At 36.5% G+C, this 20,063-nt stretch overlaps 1 protein-coding gene across 4 annotated transcripts in view; it reads right to left on the bottom strand.

The window, feature by feature from the left end:
• The window catches only part of THADA (THADA armadillo repeat containing), a 362,591-nt gene that overhangs the window by 253,814 nt on the left and 88,714 nt on the right, over positions 1-20,063 (bottom strand). For all 4 annotated transcript variants that reach the window (XM_003809126.5, XM_055108026.3, XM_003809127.7 and 1 more), the window contains 2 exons: positions 18,115-18,228; positions 11,342-11,464 (listed from right to left, as the gene is read on the bottom strand). In XM_003809126.5, the coding sequence (XP_003809174.3) occupies positions 11,342-11,464; positions 18,115-18,228 (237 nt within the window). The remainder of the gene's footprint in view (positions 1-11,341; positions 11,465-18,114; positions 18,229-20,063) is intronic.

Below are 20,063 nucleotides of genomic sequence, written 5' to 3'. Positions count from 1 at the left end.
CAGGAGACACATGTCTTTTTAGTAATATTAAGATGGACCAGACGGTTCTAATCCTATCTGCCTGATCCATCCTGATATGGTCTGAATATTTGTGTTCCCCAAAAATTCATATGTTGAAATTCTAACCTCCAAGGAGTTAGGTGGTGGAGGCCTTTGGGAAATAATTAAGTCATGGGGGTAGAGCTCTCACGAATGCGATTAGTGCCCTTATAAAAGAGGCCCCAGTGAGCTGCCTCACTTCTACCATGTGAGGACACAGCTAAAAGGTGCTATCTATGAACCAGAAAGTAAGCCTTCACCAGACACTGAATCTGCCAGCATATTGATCTTAGACTTTCCAGCCTCCAAACTGTGGGAAATAAATTTGTGGTATTTTGTTATAGCAGCCCGAAGGGACTAAGATATCCCTTATAAAGTGCTCTCATTAGCGATCAATGATGATCATTACATTTTCCATTAGGTGTAGCAAAATCATGATATTCTATAGGCCTTCTGCATTAATCATTTACATCCTCAGAAAAACTTTATTTTTTTAAAGCTTTTCCTCATCTGCTATTTGGTTACCCTGTTCATCAGTTAGTAAAGAATTATTTCCATATATTGATCATTTTCAGAATAATTAGTTCATGCCATACCAACCTCCAAAGGTGACTGCATGATTGTTTTAAAACCACTTTTAAATTACTTTTTTAAATTGAGGTATAATTCACATATAAAATTTATTATTTTAAAGGATGCTATTCAGTGGTTTTTGCTATATTAACAAAGTGTGAAGCTATCACCACTAACTAAATTCCACAATATTTTCATTACCTCAAAATGAAACTCAGGAGCCATTAGTCGTCACTCCCTATTCTCCTGTAGTAGGAAAGCACAATCTACTTTGTGTCTCTATAAACTTGCCTTTTCTGGATACTTCATATACATGGGATCATGTAGTATGTGGCCTTTAATGTTTGGCTTCTTTCACCTAGCATAATGTTCTCAAGGTTCCCCCATGTTGTAGCATGTATCAGTATGTTATTCCTTTTTTATGGCTTAATAATATCCCGTTGTACAGATATACCGTATTTTTAAAATCTGTTCTTCATTTGACGGACATTTGGGCTATTTCCAATTTGGAATATTATGAATAATTTTGCTAAGAATATTCATGTACAAGTTTTTGTGTGAACATGTTTTCATTTCTCATGGCTATATACCTAGAAGTAGTATTGCTTGGTCACAGAGTAACTCTATGTTTAACCTTCAAAAGAACTGCCAAAGTGGTAGCACCATTTCATAGTCTCACTGGCAATGTATTAGTGTTCCAATTTCACCAGTTCTCCAATTTCTCCACATCCTCCCTAATACTAGTTATTTTCCATGCATTTTATTTTAGTGGGCATGGAATGGTAACTCATTGTAGCATTTCCCTCATGACTAATGGTGTTAAGTATCCTTTTGTGTGCTTACTGGCCATCTGCCTATCTTTTTTGGAGATAAACATTCTTTGTCCATTTTAAAGTTGGGTTGTCATTTATTATTGAGTTATAAGAGTTCTTTATATATTCTGGACACTCCACTCTTATTAGATGTATAATTTGCAAATATTTTCTCCCATTCTGTGGGTTGTCTTTATACTTTCTTGATTGTGTCCTTTGAAAAACATTTTTTTTCTTGATGCTGGTTAAGCTTTATTTAAAAAAAATTTTTTTTAACTTTTCTAAGACAGCTTCTTGCTCTGTCACCCAGGATGGAGTGCAGTGGTGTAATCATAGCTCACTGCAGCCTTGAATTCCTGGGCTCAAACAATCCTCCAGCCTCAGCCTTCCGAGTAGCTGGGACTACAGGTGCATACCACTATGCCCAGCCAGACATTTTTAATTTTGATCAAGTCTAATTTATCAGTTTTTTTAATTGCCAGTCTAATTTATCAATTTTTGTATTGCTTGTACCTTAGGTGTCATATCTAACTAAATGTTACCTAATCCAAGGTACAAAAATTTACCCAGGTCCTCTTCTACAAGTTTTATAGTTTTAGCTTTTACATTTAGGTTTTTAAGACATTTTGAGTCATCTGAATATGGTATGAGATGGGGATCACATTCATTCTTTTGCATGTGGATATCCAGTTGTCCCAGTACCATTTGTTGAAGGCTATTCTTTCTCTACTGAATTGTCTTGGCACCTTTATTAAATGTGGGGGTTTATTTCTGTACAATCAATACTAATCTGCTGATTTATGTGCCTAACCTTATGTCAATGCCACAAGCTCTAATTTACTGTTGCTTTGCATTAAGTTTTGAAATTGGGACCTGTGGGGCCTCCAACTTTGTTCTTTTTCAAGATTGTTTTGGCTATTATGGGTCCCTCACATTTCCATATGTATTTTAAGATCTGCAAAAAAAAAAAAAAGCTAGAAGGGATTTAACAGAGGTTGTACTGAATCTACAGATTAATTTGGGGAATACGTCATCTTAACAATAGTTAAGTCTTCCAGTGATGAACACAGGAGAGCTTTCCATTTATTTAGGCCTATAATTTCTTCAAAAAATATTTGATAATTTTCAGTGAACAACTCTTGCAGTTCCTTTGCTAAATTGATTCCTAAGTATTTTATTCTTTTTGATGCTATCATAAATGAAACTGTTTTCTTAATTTCATTTAGATTTTTCACTGCTAGTGTACAATTTCTGTATGATGACCTTTTGTCCTGAAACCTTGCTAATAGACAAGCTTTAATTTGCATGTGTGTGGATTCCTTAGGATTTTTCTATATTTAAGATCATGTCATCAGAAAATAGAGATAGTTTTGCATCTTCCTTTACTGGATAACTTTTATTTTTTATTCTTCTCTAGTTGGCCTACTAGGAACTCCAGTACAATGTTGAATAGGAGTGACAAGAGTGGATTTCCTTGTCTTGTTCCTGATTTTAGAGAGAAAGATTTCAGTCTTTTACCATCAAGTATATTGTTGACTCTGGATTTTCCATTGAGGTTGAGAAATTTCCCTTCCATTCTTAGTTTCTTTTCACATAAAATAGCATTAGGTTTTGTCAAATGCCTCTTTTGTATCTGCTTAATAATGTGGTTTTTGTTCTTTAGTCTATTCACACAGTATATTACATTACAATGGTCCTCCCTCAGCAGTTTTGCTTTCTGTGGTTTCAGTTACCTGTGGTATAGTACACTAAGGTATTTTGAGAGCAATCACATTCACTTAACTTTTATTATGGTCTATTGTTATAATTGTTATCTCTTATGATATCTAATTTATAAATTAAACTTTATCACAGGTATGTATGTATAGGAAAAAACATAATCCATAGGGTTTAGTACTAACCATGGTTTCAGGCATCCACTGGGGGTCTTGGAATGCATCCTCCTCAAATTTGAGGAGGGGAGTACTGTAATTGATTTTTATAGGCTGAAAAATACATACTCTGTTTTAGAATTCTATAAGTTATACAGAACAACATTTAAAAGAGTTATTGTAAATATAGAGCAAAATAACTGGCATGAAAGCCTACTTCCTACTTAAGACAGAAGAGTGTCCCCTAGATTTCTGTGTGACAGTATGAATGGTTCAAGGATATCTGTTTCAGGTATTGCTTTGTATGTTTTACTATTTCATCCATATTTTCTGTTCCCATACACTATAAATAAAGCTAACAAGGAGGAAACTGAAGTAGACAAAGAATTGAGAAAGAGGTTGTGACTAACAAACTACATTATCAACTCCTAATTCACTGACAATAAATGCTAATATGAATCATTGATAGCAATCTTAATGTGAGTAATACATTAGTAGTACTGGCAATAAAACATGTCCCTTTTTGGAAGGATAGATGGAAAACACATTAGGTTGGTGCAAAAGTAACCGCAGTTATTGCCATTAATAAATAAAAAGGAGAGTAAAGACAGAAAAGGGTAAGTAGTAGTAAAGTTAAAAATGGAGAAATGATCATAGCTGTAATGAACCACAAAATGATGCTGTGGTCAACAATGGACCACATATGTAATGACAGTCCCATACGATTATAATATTGTATTTTTACTGTACTTTTTCTATGTTTAGACATACAAATAATTAACACTGTGTTACAAATGCCTACATACTCAGCATGGTAGCATACTCAGTATGATAGCATACTGTACAGTTTGTAGCCTAGGAATAATAAGCTATATCATACAACCTAGGTGTGGAGTAGGCTATACATCTAGGTTTGTGCATGTATACAATATGATGTTCACACAACAATGAAATCCCCAAACAACAGATTTCTCAGAATTAATTCCTGTCATTAAGTAATGCATGACTTTAATCCCAGCTAAAATCTATCCTTCTCACGAGGGAAACACTTCCTGCTCCTGACCTCCTTCTCCATCAAGCCCTAAATACATGGTTGATAGGAACTTGGAATTCAACTGCAAACTGACAACTGTTACCAAAATTTTTCTCTTCTATTCACAGAGTGTATAACTTTTTCTTTCCTTTCTTGCATGAAAAAGCTTTCATGTAGACTCATTTAAGATACAGAAAAGGCTGGGTGCAGTAGCTTACACCTGTAATCCCAGCACTTTGGGAAGCAGAGGCAGATGGATTGCTTGAGGTCAGGAGTTCGAGACCAGCCTGGCCGACATGGTGAAACCCCATCTCTACTAAAAATACAAAAATTAGCTGGACTTGGTGGCGGGCGCCTGTAATCCCAGCTACTCAGGAGGCTGAGGCAGGAGAATCACTTGAACCTGGGAGGTGGAGGTTGCAGTGAGCCAAGATGGTGCCACTGCACTCAAGCCTGGGCAACACAGTGAGACTCTGTCTCAAAAAAAAAAAAAAATACAGAACAGTTTGGTAATTAAAACTGGGTTACACAAAGCCTTCTGTGTGTCTGTGTGCACATGTATATATGTGTATATTTTTCTTATCTATGTATATAGCTTTTCTTATATAATAGAAATGCTCCCTTGAAAAATATTTGAAAAGTATGAATGGACAGCCTACTATGTGCAATTGCTATGTAATATGGTCATTTACACACCACACACCTTATCCTTAATAGGCAGTCAATTTCTTAAGGATGGGATCCACACATGACACTTAATATTTTGTCTTGTGTACGTGGTAGCAGAAAAAAATATTTTCTGAGAAAACTAAATGAGATTTGGGTTCTAATTCGCCTTCCATCACTTCTTAGCCATGTGACCGTGAAAAGACAGTTAAAACTTTGGGTCACAAGTCTATCATCTGTAATCCAGGAAAACTGTGCTGGGATTTCTGGGCCTATGATTAAAGGGAGGGCCAGCCATGTCCTAGAGTTTCTGGTGACCCTCTTCCAAAGTAGCAAGACACTTCACCTATGAGCAGACAAAAGAAGAGACAGGGTTTAAACTAGCCCATATAGTACATATGAGTGAATTAGAAAAAAGGTACCTCTTCCTCTAGGTCAATGAAGCTCCATGCCAAGGCACGCGGCACAGTGAGTAGAGCACAGCTAGGTTTCAGCAGTACACAGCTCTCAGTGTGGCACCCTTGTGGCAACCTCATAATTATCAGAGGGCCTGGAGATGCTGGTGCCAACAGAGGCACAGAGTAGCCATGGCATGGCAGCACTACTGGGCAGATCTAAGAGGATCTTTTTCCTACCCTCCTTTGAAACCCACTGCATGCTATGAACCAGATTAGCCTGGGGGAAGCAAGCTAAATATACACCAGATAAAAATATAGGCCAGGCGCAGTGGCTCACACCTGTAATTCCAGCACTCTGGGAGGACAAGGCGGGTGGATCACGAGGTCAAGAGATTGAGACCATTCTAGCCAACATGGTGAAACCCCGTCTCTACTAAAAATACAAGAATTAGCTGGGCGTGGTAGCATGCGCCTGTAGTCCCAGCTACTAGTGAGGCTGAGGCAGGAGAATCGCTTGAACCCGGGAGGCAGACGTTGCAGTGAGATGAGATTATGCCACTGCACTCCAGCCTGGCGACAGAGCAAGACTCCGTCCAAAATAAAAATAAAAATAAAAATAAACCCAGTGTGGGTCTTAGAAAGACTCTAAGTGGCATACTCAGTGGAGTTTTTTGGGCGGGCTCCACTGGGAAAGCCGAGAATTGCCTGTTCTGCAATGAGGATGAGGATGCAAGGAAAGAAGATCAGGCCTCCCCAGTCACTGAACATAATAAAGAGAGATGAGTGATATTTTTAAACAAAAACTGCCTAGTAAATTTTCGGGTTCCACAAATTACTTTCTGTTAACTTAGATTGTTAACTAAACTGGTTGGTTTAATCTCTGAAATATTTTTAATATAAATAATATGTTAAAGACTATCACTTCTCACCATCTTTGCTGAGCCACCACCATCTTTTGGTAGAACTATTACAATAGCTTCCTGATTGGTCTTCTTCCTTCCCTCTTGCTATCTTACAATCAAGTCTCCACTTTTACCTACATCAATCACATCCCATGACTCCCCTGCTATAAATTTCTTTCATGCAGAACTTTTCAACACAGTAGAAGTCATTATTTCAAACCTCAGGTCTGTCCCAACTATATCCATGGAAGCTCTGGTTCATCCAGCCACTTTCAGACTCAGATGAGATGCCACATCACTGGACATGCGATCTGGCTTCCCTAGCAGCTGCCCAAGGGTTGTGCCAACACCAGCCCAAATTGTGGTAATGCCCCAAGGATGAACTTTGACCAGTAAAAGACAAACATATTGGGCTGTTCCAAAAGGTGGTAGTTTCACATGGTCTGGCTAGAAGATGTACCATGTACAAGACAACCAGCTCAGATTTTCTGCAAGGTTAAGGTTCCCTTGGTAATATCATTCATCTTTCCTTGCCTCACTTCCCTTTTTCTTTCATTCCTGCTGGTCTTGGTTAGTACCATTCAATAAAATGTTAGGACCCGGGCTTTACTTCCAGCTCTGTTTAATAAGAAAATAGGGCCAAAACCCTAGAAGGTAGGTAAAATGTACCTTCTTTGTATTCCTAAAATACCCAAACATCTCCTCTACAATAGCACACATTCTGGAGTTGGACAGGTAATAGTTTTGTGTCCTTAGGCAGAGTTATTTCATCTCTCTGAGCCTTGTTTTCTTCATCTGTAAAATGAGGATTATAACAGAACCTACCTGGATAACAGAACCTACTAAGATAATCAACGCAATGTAAATTATGCCAGGTACATGAGAAATACTCAATAAGACAGCCATTATTATGATTATGTGTTATCTATCCTTGTATTTCTAGTGCTTAACATAACATCTACAATACAGTAAGCAGATATGTCTAATGCCAAAAATATTTACATACTACATTTTCCTATATTTTAAAAATGCCTACTAGGTAGCAAAGTTTGAGAGATCTGTATGGTTTCAATACGAAAGACTAAGGAGTCTGTAAAAACAAATTAAATATATACATGAATGCTTTCTGAAAAATGTTTCTTTACTGCAAGTTAAAATTAAGTTCATTTTACATGTGTGTTTTCCCTAACTTATCGGGAAAAACAGTCAAGTCAAAAGTACAGATGTAGCCAGCTTTAGGCACAGTTATATTCCCAAGAGGATGTGTACAAATCAAAGTTCTGCAAATCAAACCATATTTCGTATGCATTAAGGAAAAATCACACTTAAAATCACTTCAACAGAGAATGCTTTTGTAAATTGTTTTTGTGAGTGAATACTTCTTCACATCCATTAAATAGGTTGACTTATAAATTTTATCTTAGATTAGATTTTTATACAGAAGAAAATATAACCATTGATAATATTAAGTAACCATGTTGATCATTATAGCTATGATATTTATTTCCTCTAGTAAAGCAAACTAAATAGAAATGTTTCCTTCATAAAGTGTTAAAAAGGAAGATCCCAAGAAATAAAATTATTAGTATTATGAAATTAGAAAGAAAATAAAAACATTTATATATATTTATGCAGCCTTTTGTGGATATGTATGCATACATGTACTATGCACATGTAAAGCCCACACATAAAAAAAGAGAAAGAAAATGAATCAGAATGCTCATATCTGTACGGTAATTTAACAGGTGACTTTTACTGTTCTTATTATGCTTTCCTTTATTTTCAAAATTTCTGCAGTGCACATGTATTACTGTTTAGGGTCTCAAAAAACAGTCTTTTCAAAAAAAATAAATCACTCATTTCTGATAGTTTGAATTTTACTAAAAAGTTGGACGAATCACCAGGCTTCACTCTCAGAAAGTCCTTTCACGGAAAATATTTCTTGGTTCATCTGGAACTAATGGCTTCAAGAAAGCAATATTGATATTTCTGACAATCACTTTTATGATCTCCAGTATTCCTGATGGTCAAGCCACATTCCTACCTCTCTGACTCTACTGACAGTATAAAGGCATTGCTCTACTTCCTGTAAGTATAAAAGGTAAACTCTGTGTCCTCAAGAGTAGTTATGCAATGCTCTTAGACAGAATTCCAGAAGTGTGTATCTCTTACAGGAAGACGCACAATTTTCTAGGCAAGAGTTGGCAACCTCAAAGGATTCCTCTTCACAATGGGAGTCTGTGCCTTTGGCTTTCACTGCAAAATACTTACTCTCAATTAGAGGCTTATCATACAGGTAAGAAATGGTTTGTGCAGCTTACTAACTGGAAAGCCTGACTTTCTAGTAGATACTCCACTCTGCAGGTAATGTATTAAGATCTAGCTTCTTTTCTCTTCTCCCTTTGCCAGATTTTTTACTTTAAGCCACATTTCAAGCGTCTATAATTATTCTCCTTACTCTAGAAGACATAATGATATAGGAAAACAAACTATAATGTTTATCCCAGAAATCATAAGAAAACACACGAAAAATTACTTTCTTAAATCCAACAATTGTACTGGGTATTGCCCATTATCTTTAAAGTTTTGAATCAAAATGCTTCTGGACAGTGAACATATTACAAAAGAAAATGCGACTCAGTATTTAACCTCTTCCATTTCAATGTTTTGCGAGTGTCTCGTTTTTTCAAACTTTTGATAGAGTTTATTTGTAGCACTAACTTAACATACTAACAGCAGAGTCCACAGCATCCAAAATACAGACACATTTATACGCTCAGAGTTGTTTTGTTTCCAGATCAACATAATTAATCATTAGGGAAATGCAAATCAAAATCAGAATGAGATGCCACTTCACACCCATTAAGATGGCTATTATAAAAAAAAAAGATAACGAGTATTGGTAAAGATCTAAAGAAACTGGAACTTGTGCATGGCTGATGGGAGTATAAAATGGTGCTGCTTCTGGGGAAGAAGTTTGTTCATTCCTCAAAAAGTTAAACACGGAATTACCATATGATATACCCAAAAGAACTAAAATGACTCAGATAATTTATACATTATAATTCATTGCAGCATTATTCATAATAGCCAAAAAGTGGAAACAACCTAAACGTCCATCAACAGATGAATTTGGATAAAGAAAATGTGGTAGTTCAACATCACTGATGATTAGAGAAATGCAAATCAAAACCACAATGAGATACCATCTCACGCCAGTCAGAATGGTGATTACTAAAAAGTCAAGAAACAACAGATGCTGGTAAGGCTGTGGAGAAAAAGGAAAACTTTTACACTGTTGGTGGAAATGTAAATTAGTTCAACCACTGTGGAAGACAGTGTGGTGATTCCTCAAGGATCTAGAACCAGAAATACCATTTGACCCAACAATGCCATTACTGGATATATACCCAAAGGAATATAAATCATTCGACTATAAAGATATATGAAACATATGTTTATTGCAGCACTATTTACAATAGCAAAGACATGGACCCAAACCAAATGCCCATCAATGATAGACTGGATAAAGAAAATGTAGTACATATACACCATGGAATACTATTCAGCCATAAAAAGGAATGAGATCATGTCCTTTGCAGGGACATGGATGAGGCTAGAAGCCATCATCCTCAGCAAACTAACACAGGAACAGAAAACCAAACACTGCATGTCCTCACTCATAATTGGGAGTTGAACAGTGAGAACACATAGACACAGGAAGGGGAACAACACACACCAGGGCCTGTTGGAGTCAGGAACGGAGGGAGAACATCAGGACAAATAGCTAATGCATGCCGGGCTTAAAACCTAGATGACAGGCTGAGCGTTATGGCTCATGCCTGTAATCCCAACACTTTGGGAGGCCAAGGTGGGCAGATCACGAGGTCAGGAGTTCGAGACCAGCCTGGCTAACATAGAGAAACCCTCTCTCTACCAAAAATACAAAAATTAGCTGGGTGTGGTGGCATCCACTTGTAGTCCCAGCTACTCGGGAGGCTGAGGCAAAAGAATCACTTGAACCCAGGAAGCAGAGGTTGCAGTGAGCTGAGATCACACCACTGCACTCCAGCCTGGGTGACAGAGCAAGACTCCATCTCAATTAAAAACAAACAAACAAACAAAAAACTAGATGACAGGTTGGTAGGTGCAGCAAACCACCATGGCACGCTTATATCTATGTTAAAAACCTGCACATTCTACACATGTATCCTGGAACTTAAATAAAAATTAAAAAAAGAAAATGTGGGATGTGTGTATACTGATAAACCAATATATACACACAGCCCCCCACCCCGCACAGTATGGATCAACCCTTCATATACTACATGAAAGAAGCCAATAACATAAGGACAAATATTGTACGATTCCATTTATATGAGGTATTAGACCAGGCAAATCCACAGAGACAGAAAGGAGAATAGAGGTTACTAGGGGTGAGGGAGATGAGAGATGGGAGTTAGTGTTTAATGAGTACAGACCTTCTGCTCGGGATGATGAAAATGTTCCAGAAATGCACAGTGCTGATAAATGTTGTTGTGAATGCACATAATGCCACTGCATTGTATATACTTAAAAAAACGGTTAAAGTGGTAAATTGAAAAGAAACATAACTGGCTATTTAAAGAAAAATAACAACAATGTAGTGTAAGTTTACAACACACATAAAAGTAAAATGTGTAACAATAACAGCACATAAATTGGGAGGAGAGAAACAGAAGTGCACTATTATTAAGTTCTTATACTTTAAGTGACATGGTGTAATATCACTTGAGAGTAGTCTGTGATAAGTCAAACATACATACTGTAAACCCTAAAGCAATCAATAAAATTAAAAAAAAAGAAAGATGGCTAATAAGCCAACAAATGAGTGAAAATGGAACCATGAAATATCAAGAATCAAAAATGTAGCTTGATCCAAAGATTTCTAAGAAACTTCACGGTAAAGGGCAGGAAATATTTTTTATCACCCAGTGAAAGATGAGTTTATTAAAACCTACTCAGAAGCATAATTAAATCAATGAAAATAAATAGTGACAGCACTTACTGCCCAGACCGGTGATGTAAAACCCAGAATTGCAGCCTTAGCTCCATCAGCAACATAAGGAATAATATTTTCTCCCAGGCGCGTATCTCTGAACAATGCTCTAAGGATATTTAAAGCATGAACCTAAAACAAGAAGTTCAAAATTAGTTGTGGGTTGAAAACCATGGCTAATTCTAAATCTACACATATCCAATAGTACAGCTTCAAAACAAAAAATTTACTGAATTACAAGAAATGGATAATCCGCAAATGAAATAGCAGATTTAATAAAACACATCCAGTAGCTGATAAACCATTTTACAAAAAATTAGTAAGATTCAAACAATGCTATAAAAAAGCTTGATCCAATGGACATACGTAGAAGCCTGCACCTAAAATACAGAGACAACACATTCTTTTCGAGCACACATGAAACATTTATTTTCTAAAATCCCTCATACCTAGCCACAAATAAAGACTCAACAAATACCAAGTAATTAATAACTTATAGATTATGCTCTGATCACCATGGAATTAAGAAACTTTAAAAAAAACTTTATTTTTTATTTTATTTTATTTTATTAGATGGAGTTTCACTCTTGTCACACAGGCTGGAGTAGAATGGCGCAGTCTCGGCTCACTGCAACCTCCACCTCCCAGGTTCAAGCGATTCTCCTGCCTCAGCCTCCCGAGTAGCTGGGATTACAGATATGTGCCACCACGGCCGGCTAAGTTTTGTATAATTAGTAGAGACAGGGTTTCAACATGTTGGCCAGGCTGGTCTTGAACTCCTGATCTCAGGTGATCCACCTGCCTTGGCCTCCCAAAGTGCTGACATTATAGGTGTGAGCCAGCGCATCCGGCCTAAAAAAATGCTTAAAATCGGCACATTTTCAAGCACATTAAACACTGGTCAAATTATTTTTTTTAATATTTTGAAGACGCTACCTACATATCAATACTTGTAGGATGCAGCTTAAGTGAAATTCAAAAAAAAAAATGTACATCTCAAATGCTTCTATTTTTTTAAATGACTAGAATGATTGTGGTAAGTGACCAATTAAGTCAAGAGAAAATAAGTCAACAATAAACTTGAAACACAGAAAGAAAATAAAAATTTAGAGCAGAAACTTTTAAAATAGCAAAAACACAACTAAGAGCATTAACAAACCCAAAAGCTGATTCTCTGAAACAGAAATAAACCCCTGACATGACTAACCAAGAAGAGAGAAGAGAAATAAGGCACAAATAAAAAATATTATCAAAGAGTTTGAAGCTACAATGAGCTAAGACTGTACCACTCCACTCAAGCCTGAGTGACAGAACAAGATCCCGTCTCTAAAATAAAAAAATAATAATAATGTATGGTCTCATTTATGTAAAACTCAAAAAAAAGATAAAACTAAAACTAGAGTATTGGAAGTTAGGCTAGTGGTTACTCTTGGAGAGAAGGATGTGGACTGGAAGAGAGCAAGAGGGGGCTTTCAGTTGCTAGAAATGTTCTATTTCTTGATGGCTGCACAAATGTGTTCACTTTGTGAAACTGTACTGAGGTACACATATGGTTTGTACACTTGTCTGTATACGTACTATAATTCCATCAAAAGATGCATATTTAAAAAGACAGGACAGGCACAGCACAAAAAGGAAAACCACAGGCCAGTCTCACTCACAAAACCAGTGAGATATGCAAGAATGCAAAGATAAATTGAAAAATCAATACAATTCATGACATCTGCAAATTCTAGAAGAGAACATATTTATCTCAAAAGATGCAAAAAATATTCAATAAAATTCAATTTCCATAGTAAGATACTGGGTAGATTAAAAATTGCAGCAGATTGATCAGAAACAACATAAGGATGCCTGCTATCTCTCTTTCTATACCAAACTTTACTACAGGTTCCAGCAGCAAAGTACAATAAAAACTGTTTTGAAAAAACTAAAAAATAGAAAGTTAAGACAAACTTAGCATTATTTGTCAAAGGTATGATTATCCATAAAACAAATCCAAAAGAATTTACAGATAAGTCCTTTGCTGTGTTACAGCAATTCTGACAGGCTGCTGAATACAAGCACAATTATAACCCAAAAATTAACTGCATTCTTCTCAAACAGCAACAGATAATATAACCTTTTAAAAGTACCATTCATAATTGCAAAAAAAAAGACATTAGAAATAAATCTCAAAAATAATCTATAAGGCGTTTATGGGCCAGGCATGGTGGCTCACGCCTGTGATCCCAGCACTTTGGGAAGCTGAAGTAGGTGGATCACCTGAGGTCAGAAGTTCAAAACCAGCCCGGCCAACATGGTGAAATCCTGTCTCTACTAAAAATAAGAAGATTAGCTGGGCGTGGTGGTGCACGCCTGTAATCCCGGCTACTCAGGAGGCTGAGGCAGGAGGATTGCTTGAACCCAGGAGGCGGAGGTTGCAGTGAGCCGAGATTGCACCACTGCACTCCAACCTGGGCAACAAAAGCGAAACTCCATATCCAAAAAAAAAAAAAAAAAGACTTTTATGGGAATTAGTTTAAAAAATAATAAATGACATTAAATGATCTGAATAAATGGAGAAATAAGCCGTGCTCATGGAAGATTCAATACTTAAAAAGATAATTTTTCCCAAATAAATCAATACATTTAAATTCTAACCAAAATTCCAAAAGGGCTTTTTATTGAGTTTAACAAGCTAATTCTAAAATTTTTATGGAACAGCAATAGGACAAACATACCCAAGGTCATTCTGAAGGGAAAACAAAAAGAGAGATTCACCTTGCCAGATATTCTAACTTTTTATAAAGACATAATAATTAAAATAGTGGTTTTAGGCCAGGTGTGGTGGCTCACGCCTGTAATCCCAGCACTTTGGGAGGCCTTAGCGGGCAGATCACTTGAGGTCAGGAGTTCAAGACCAGTCTGGCCAACGTGGTGAAACCCCATCTCTACTAAAAATACAAAAATTAGCTGGGAGTGGTGGCACATGCCTGTAATCCCAGCTACTCAGGAGGCTGAGGTGGGAGAATAGCTTGAACCCAGGTGGTGAAGGTTGCAGTGAGCCGAGATCACATCACTGCACTCCAGCCTGGGTGACAGAGCGAGACTCCATCTCAAAAAAGTTGAAACAAAAATAAAACAGTGGTTTTGCTCCAAAGATAGATTAATAGACAGCACAGAAACAGAACCACCTATCTATGAAAACACATAATAGAGGCAGTATAAATCAAGAAGAAAAGGATGTATTATAACAGAAATGTCTCTGTATTAGTTATCCAAATGGCAAACATTAAATTATTTTATTTTACACTAAACAAAGACAAATTACAGGTAATATAAAGACTTGCACGCACTCCAGCCTGGGTGACAGAGCAAGATCCTATCAGTAAAAAATAATAATATGGTTTCATTTACATAAAATTATGACAAGTAAAACTTTAAAACTTTTAAAAGAAAATATAAAATATCTTTCTCAGTCAGGTGTGGTGGCTCACGCCGGTAATCCCAGCACTTTGGGAGGCCAAGGCGGGAGAATCACCTGAGGTCAGGAGTTCGAGACTAGTCTGGTCAACATGGCAAAACCTCGTCTCTACTAAAAATATAAAAATTATCAGGGCATGGTGGCGGAAGTCTATAATGCCAGTTACTCAGGAGGCTGAGGCAGGAGAATCGCTTGAACCTGGAAGGCAGAGGTTGCAGTGAGCCGAGATCGTGCCACTGCCCTCCAGCCTAGGCCACAGAGTGAGACCTCGTCTCAAAAAAAAAAAAAAAAAAAGAAAGAAAGAAAAAGAAAAAAGAAAGAAAATATAAAATGTCTTTCTGATCTTGGGGTATAATTTCTGAAATAAGATCCAAATGTACAACCCATAAAGGAGAAAGCTGACCTATTCTATTTTATTAAAATTAAAAATATCTACATAATAATAGAGACCACAAAGTAAAAAGAGAAAACATAGTTTGGGAGAATATATATGTAATTCAAATAATCAAAAAGAAATCAGTATCAAGAAAATATTTTTGAAACAACAATAAAAATCCAACTCCTACAAAACAAAAATGAAGGGACAAATAACCAATATTAAAGTAAGCAAAGTCTTTCAACAGACAACTTTCATATATAAACCAAAAGGCTAATAAACATATGAAAAGATGTTAAAGCTAACTAGTAATAAGAAAGATGCAAAATAAAACTAGAAAACACCATTTCACACTAAGCAGAAAGTCAAAAACTGTAAAAGTCTGATAATACAAAGGTGTTGATAAGCAATGGAAACTCTTATACTCTGCTGGCAGGAATATAAATTAGTTCAACCACTTTGGAGACAACATAACAGCATCAAATTGAATATGTGTGTACCCTACAACCCTGCAATTCTACTTCTAGGTATATAACCTGGAGAAACACTCACGTGTGTAAGGAGACACACAAGAATGTTTGTTTCAGCATTGTTTGTAATAGAAGAAAACAGGAAACAACCTAAATGTCCATTCACAGAAGGGATGAAATGAAATAGAATAAAATACTGTTCAGAAATGAAAGTGAACAGGGGCTGAACAGGAGCTTACTAATCTTAAAATATAATGTTGATTGCCAAAAGCAAAGTATAAAAAGTGTCGAAAACAACATTCATGTAAAAGGAGATAAAAGTATGATGAAAATGCTTGGGAATGATAGTCACTAATTTGGGTTAGTGATTATAACTGAGGAGGAATAAACGGGAATGAGATGTGGAAGAATCCACAGCATAACTAACGGTCTCTGTAATGTTTAATTTTTTAAACTGGAACTGGTTTCAAATATGTTCATTATTCACTATACATTTCTGTATACTGAAATATTTCAAAGATACATAATAAAAATAATAAAGAAATGAACCCTGGGAGGGGAGAAGGAAAGCAAATTATCAACTAAAAAAGCTTAGAAGACTGGTCAGAGACAAAATTTTTAAATCTCACCAATTTCATAAAAATGATCACTAAAATGCCATTAATCACCCTGAAGTAGAGTAGGGCAATAATTATCCAGCACTCGTTAAAACCAAGCCCCATTATTTTTAGATGTTCTTATAAAAATAGCACAGGTAAAGCATCCGAAATCCAAAAATCTGAAATCAAAAAAGCTCCAAAATCTGAAACTTTTCTGAACACGGACATGACATTCTAAGGAAATGCTAATTGGAGCATTTTAGATTTTCAGATTAGAGATGCTGACCTGTTCAGTATAATGCAAATATGCCAAAATAATAAAAAAAAAAATCTGAACTCTGAAACACTTCTGGTCCCCAGCATTTCAGATAAAAGATACTCAACATGTACTTTTTAAAAGTGATAGTCTAGGAAAATAGAACCAATTACATTTTTTTCACATTTCACTGAAAAATGTCTTGAAATGATCATTTTTGAACGGTGATTAACAACATTTCAGTCAATTTTTTAAAGAAATAAAGACATTTCATATCTATGGGTACTGGCCACTATGTGCCATATGACTATGTTCCATATGACTGTGGAAAAGAATGGGGATTCTTTCCCACAGTCCACATTCTGGCCCATGGGCTCCCTTTATCTAACACTTTGCCAATATCCAATAAACATAAAATCCCCTTTCTTTTCCACAGTCCTCATTCTGGCCTGTGGGCTCCCTTTAACACCTCCCACAGGTTCTGAAATAAAATCATATGTACTTATCGTACTTGATTGTAAACTTCAGCTCTCAATCTGTTCCCTGACCTAGCATGGCCCTTTACAGTTGGGTAGGAGTGTCCTACTATAGGCTGGGCATGGTGGCTCACACCTGTAATCCTAGCACTTTGGAAGGCCAAGGCAGGCAGATCCCTGAGGTCAGGAGTTCGAGACCAACCTGGCCAACAGGTGATTGGGCCTGGTCTCAAACTCCTGACCTTAGCTGATTTGCCAGGCATGGTGGCCCATGCCTGTAATTCCAGCTACTGAGGAGGCTGAGGCATGGGAATCGCTTGAACCCAGGAGGCAGAGGTTGCAGTGAGCCACGATCGCACCACTGCACTCCAGCATGAGCAACAGAGTGAGACTCTGTCTCAAAAAACAAACAAACCAAAAAGGAGTGTCCTACTATGAAGCATTAACTGAGGAAGTCCAGACTATAACGTACAAGCAGTACTTGATAGTTATTAATATTTACTCCCTAGTGGTGAAGTGGAGCTATGAGGAGTGCTTTAACTTCATATATGTAGGTAGTGACTAAAAGGAACTAAATGCTAGTAAAATATGAACACCCTAAAAGGTAGATATCATATTTAAAGGAAATTTTCAACTGCTGAGTTACAAAATGTACATCAACGCAAAGAAGCACACATGAAATTCTAAAGTGCTAGCACATGCACTTTCAAATTCATAGATGCAATAGTATTATAAAATATCTTATATAAGCTGGATGTTTTCACCAGAGTTTAAAAATTGTTTGCTTTGATTAATATATTCAACTAAAGCAACGGTTTATTTTGTGGATGGTAAAGACAAAAAAAAAAAGAAGGAAAGAAAAACTATTCAAACAAGCTTCAAATGTCTGTCCAATGTTCAAGAGTTCTTTATCTCCAGCAGATACTTTTTGTTAAAAAATAAAGCAAAGATTTAAAACAACTGCAGGAGGCTGAGGCAGAAGAATTGCTTGAACCTGGGAGGCGAAGGTTGCAGTGAGCTGAGATCGCGCCACTGTACTCCAGCCTGGGTAACAAGACGGTAACAACCGTCTTGAAAAAAGTGAAAAACAAAACAAAACAAAAAACAACGCTGGAGGGTTTGTGTATTTCCATGATTACCTGGGGGACTGTACTCTGTATGTCATCTGTAGGCCCAGCCAAAGAGATTAACTCTTTCATTGTTATTTTCAACAAATCCATTCTGCCTTTCTTTGGTTCAGATGCCAACAGTGCCTATGGAAAAAGAATGCAAAAATTAACAGGGTTCTTAGTTTACATATACTTGTTTGCTGCTTCCCTGGATCAATCCCAAAATGCAAAATCCCCTTAATAAAAACATGTGGTTATCAAAGAAAGTTAATTAAGCCATGTGGCCGTGGGCAAGTGGTTTAACCTCACAGTTGAACCTACAGATTCTTCATCGCTAAATTTAGGTGAAGGTGAAATCATGTCATCTCTAAGGTCACTTCCAGTTTGCTCGTTAAATTTTATAATTCTAAAAGGCCAAAAAATGGCTCTTATTGACAACTCCTTAAGAATCCTAAGTAGGTGGCAGCTCTGATACAATAAACAAATCAGTTTCAGTAACAAATTTATCTAACAAGAAAATTCTCTTTACTTAAAAAGCAAAAAATCTCTGGATTAAAATTCTTGTAAGAATGTTAAGCCTCCCTGGAGATGAAGCAGTTAGTTAATTCTTCACAAAAGAATCATTACTTGGAGGACTAATCAAATCAAAGCATTTGAAACTCCATGGAACAAAAAGAAATACTGCAAACACCAAAGAGGTCCTATATTTGAAATTTTCAGTAGCTTCTTACTTACTTTGTATCTAACACTTTGCCGATGTCCAATAAACATAAAAATAGGGTATTAAGCCACTTGAGGCAATAAAAAGGAATGAGGTATTAATATATATTACAACATGGATGAACTCTGAAAACATTACGGTAAGTGAAAGAAGCCACACACAGAAGATCGTATACTGTATGATTCCATATATATGAAATGTCCAGAAAGGGCAAATGTATAGATCTGGAAGGTAGATTAGTGATTGCCTAGGGCTGAGTGGCAGGGGTAGAGAGAAATGGGAAGTGACTGCTAATGAGTATGGGAGGTTTCATGGGTTGATGTTCTAAAACTAAATAATGGTTGTACAGCTCTGTGAATATACTGAAAACCACTGAATTGTACACTTTAAAAGGGTGACTATATAGTATGTGAATTACATCTCAATAAAGCTGTTAAAAAAAGTCACTTTAGTCACATTCCCAGACTCCCTTCCTCCATGTCTACTTTTCATGTTTGTAGCTACTGGCTCTCAAGAGTGAAAGTTTCAAGTTAGTTAGCTTCTCCTGAAGCATTTGAAAACTACAGAAGAGGAAAATAAAGACATACAAAAAATAGTTTGATTTAGAAGAAATTTCTCATAGTTTATTTAGGCTCAGATAACATACATTTTTTAAATGACTATTCAAAAAAACTTTATGTCTATATTGAAAATAATTTTTAATCTGTCTATACAAAAGGTAAACTCACAAACTAAGTAGACAGTTCTTTTCCATAGCTAACACTAAGCAGATTTCCACCAAAACAGGAATATAGCTTTATTAGTAAGTCACGCTAAGAGAAATGAAGACTCTCTTTAAGCAGATTTTTAAAAAAAAATTTAGACTTTATTCAACTAAAAAAAAGCTACATTCAATTACTAAAATGACTTCAGGGAACCATGGCTTTTTTCTCCCAAAGAGCTAGGTAAAGTTATGGCATTCTTGCCAAGGCTAGGGTAAGAAAGTACACCTACTGATTACTCATTATGACCAATACTTAGTATAAGTTGGGCACCAGAGCTGAAAGAAGCACACTGCACAAATATGCAGTGAGACCTTGATCCTGTCTTAACATTTGATCTCAGACAGACAAATGACACGTAAAAACACAAGGTCAGAGTGAATTAGAGGCAGGAGAATGAAACACACTGATACAGAATGGGTCAGATCAAATAAAAGTTGATTTCTGAAGGTCACCAAAATCCGTTCAGCAGAACTACTTCAATGATCTCTGTCAAC

The sequence above is a fragment of the Pan paniscus genome, chromosome 12 (assembly GCF_029289425.2).
Source record: "Pan paniscus chromosome 12, NHGRI_mPanPan1-v2.0_pri, whole genome shotgun sequence".
Taxonomy (NCBI): Eukaryota; Metazoa; Chordata; class Mammalia; order Primates; family Hominidae; genus Pan; species Pan paniscus.
The sequence above is the reverse complement of the archived record's forward strand: the minus strand, read 5'-3'. Positions and strand labels throughout refer to the sequence as shown.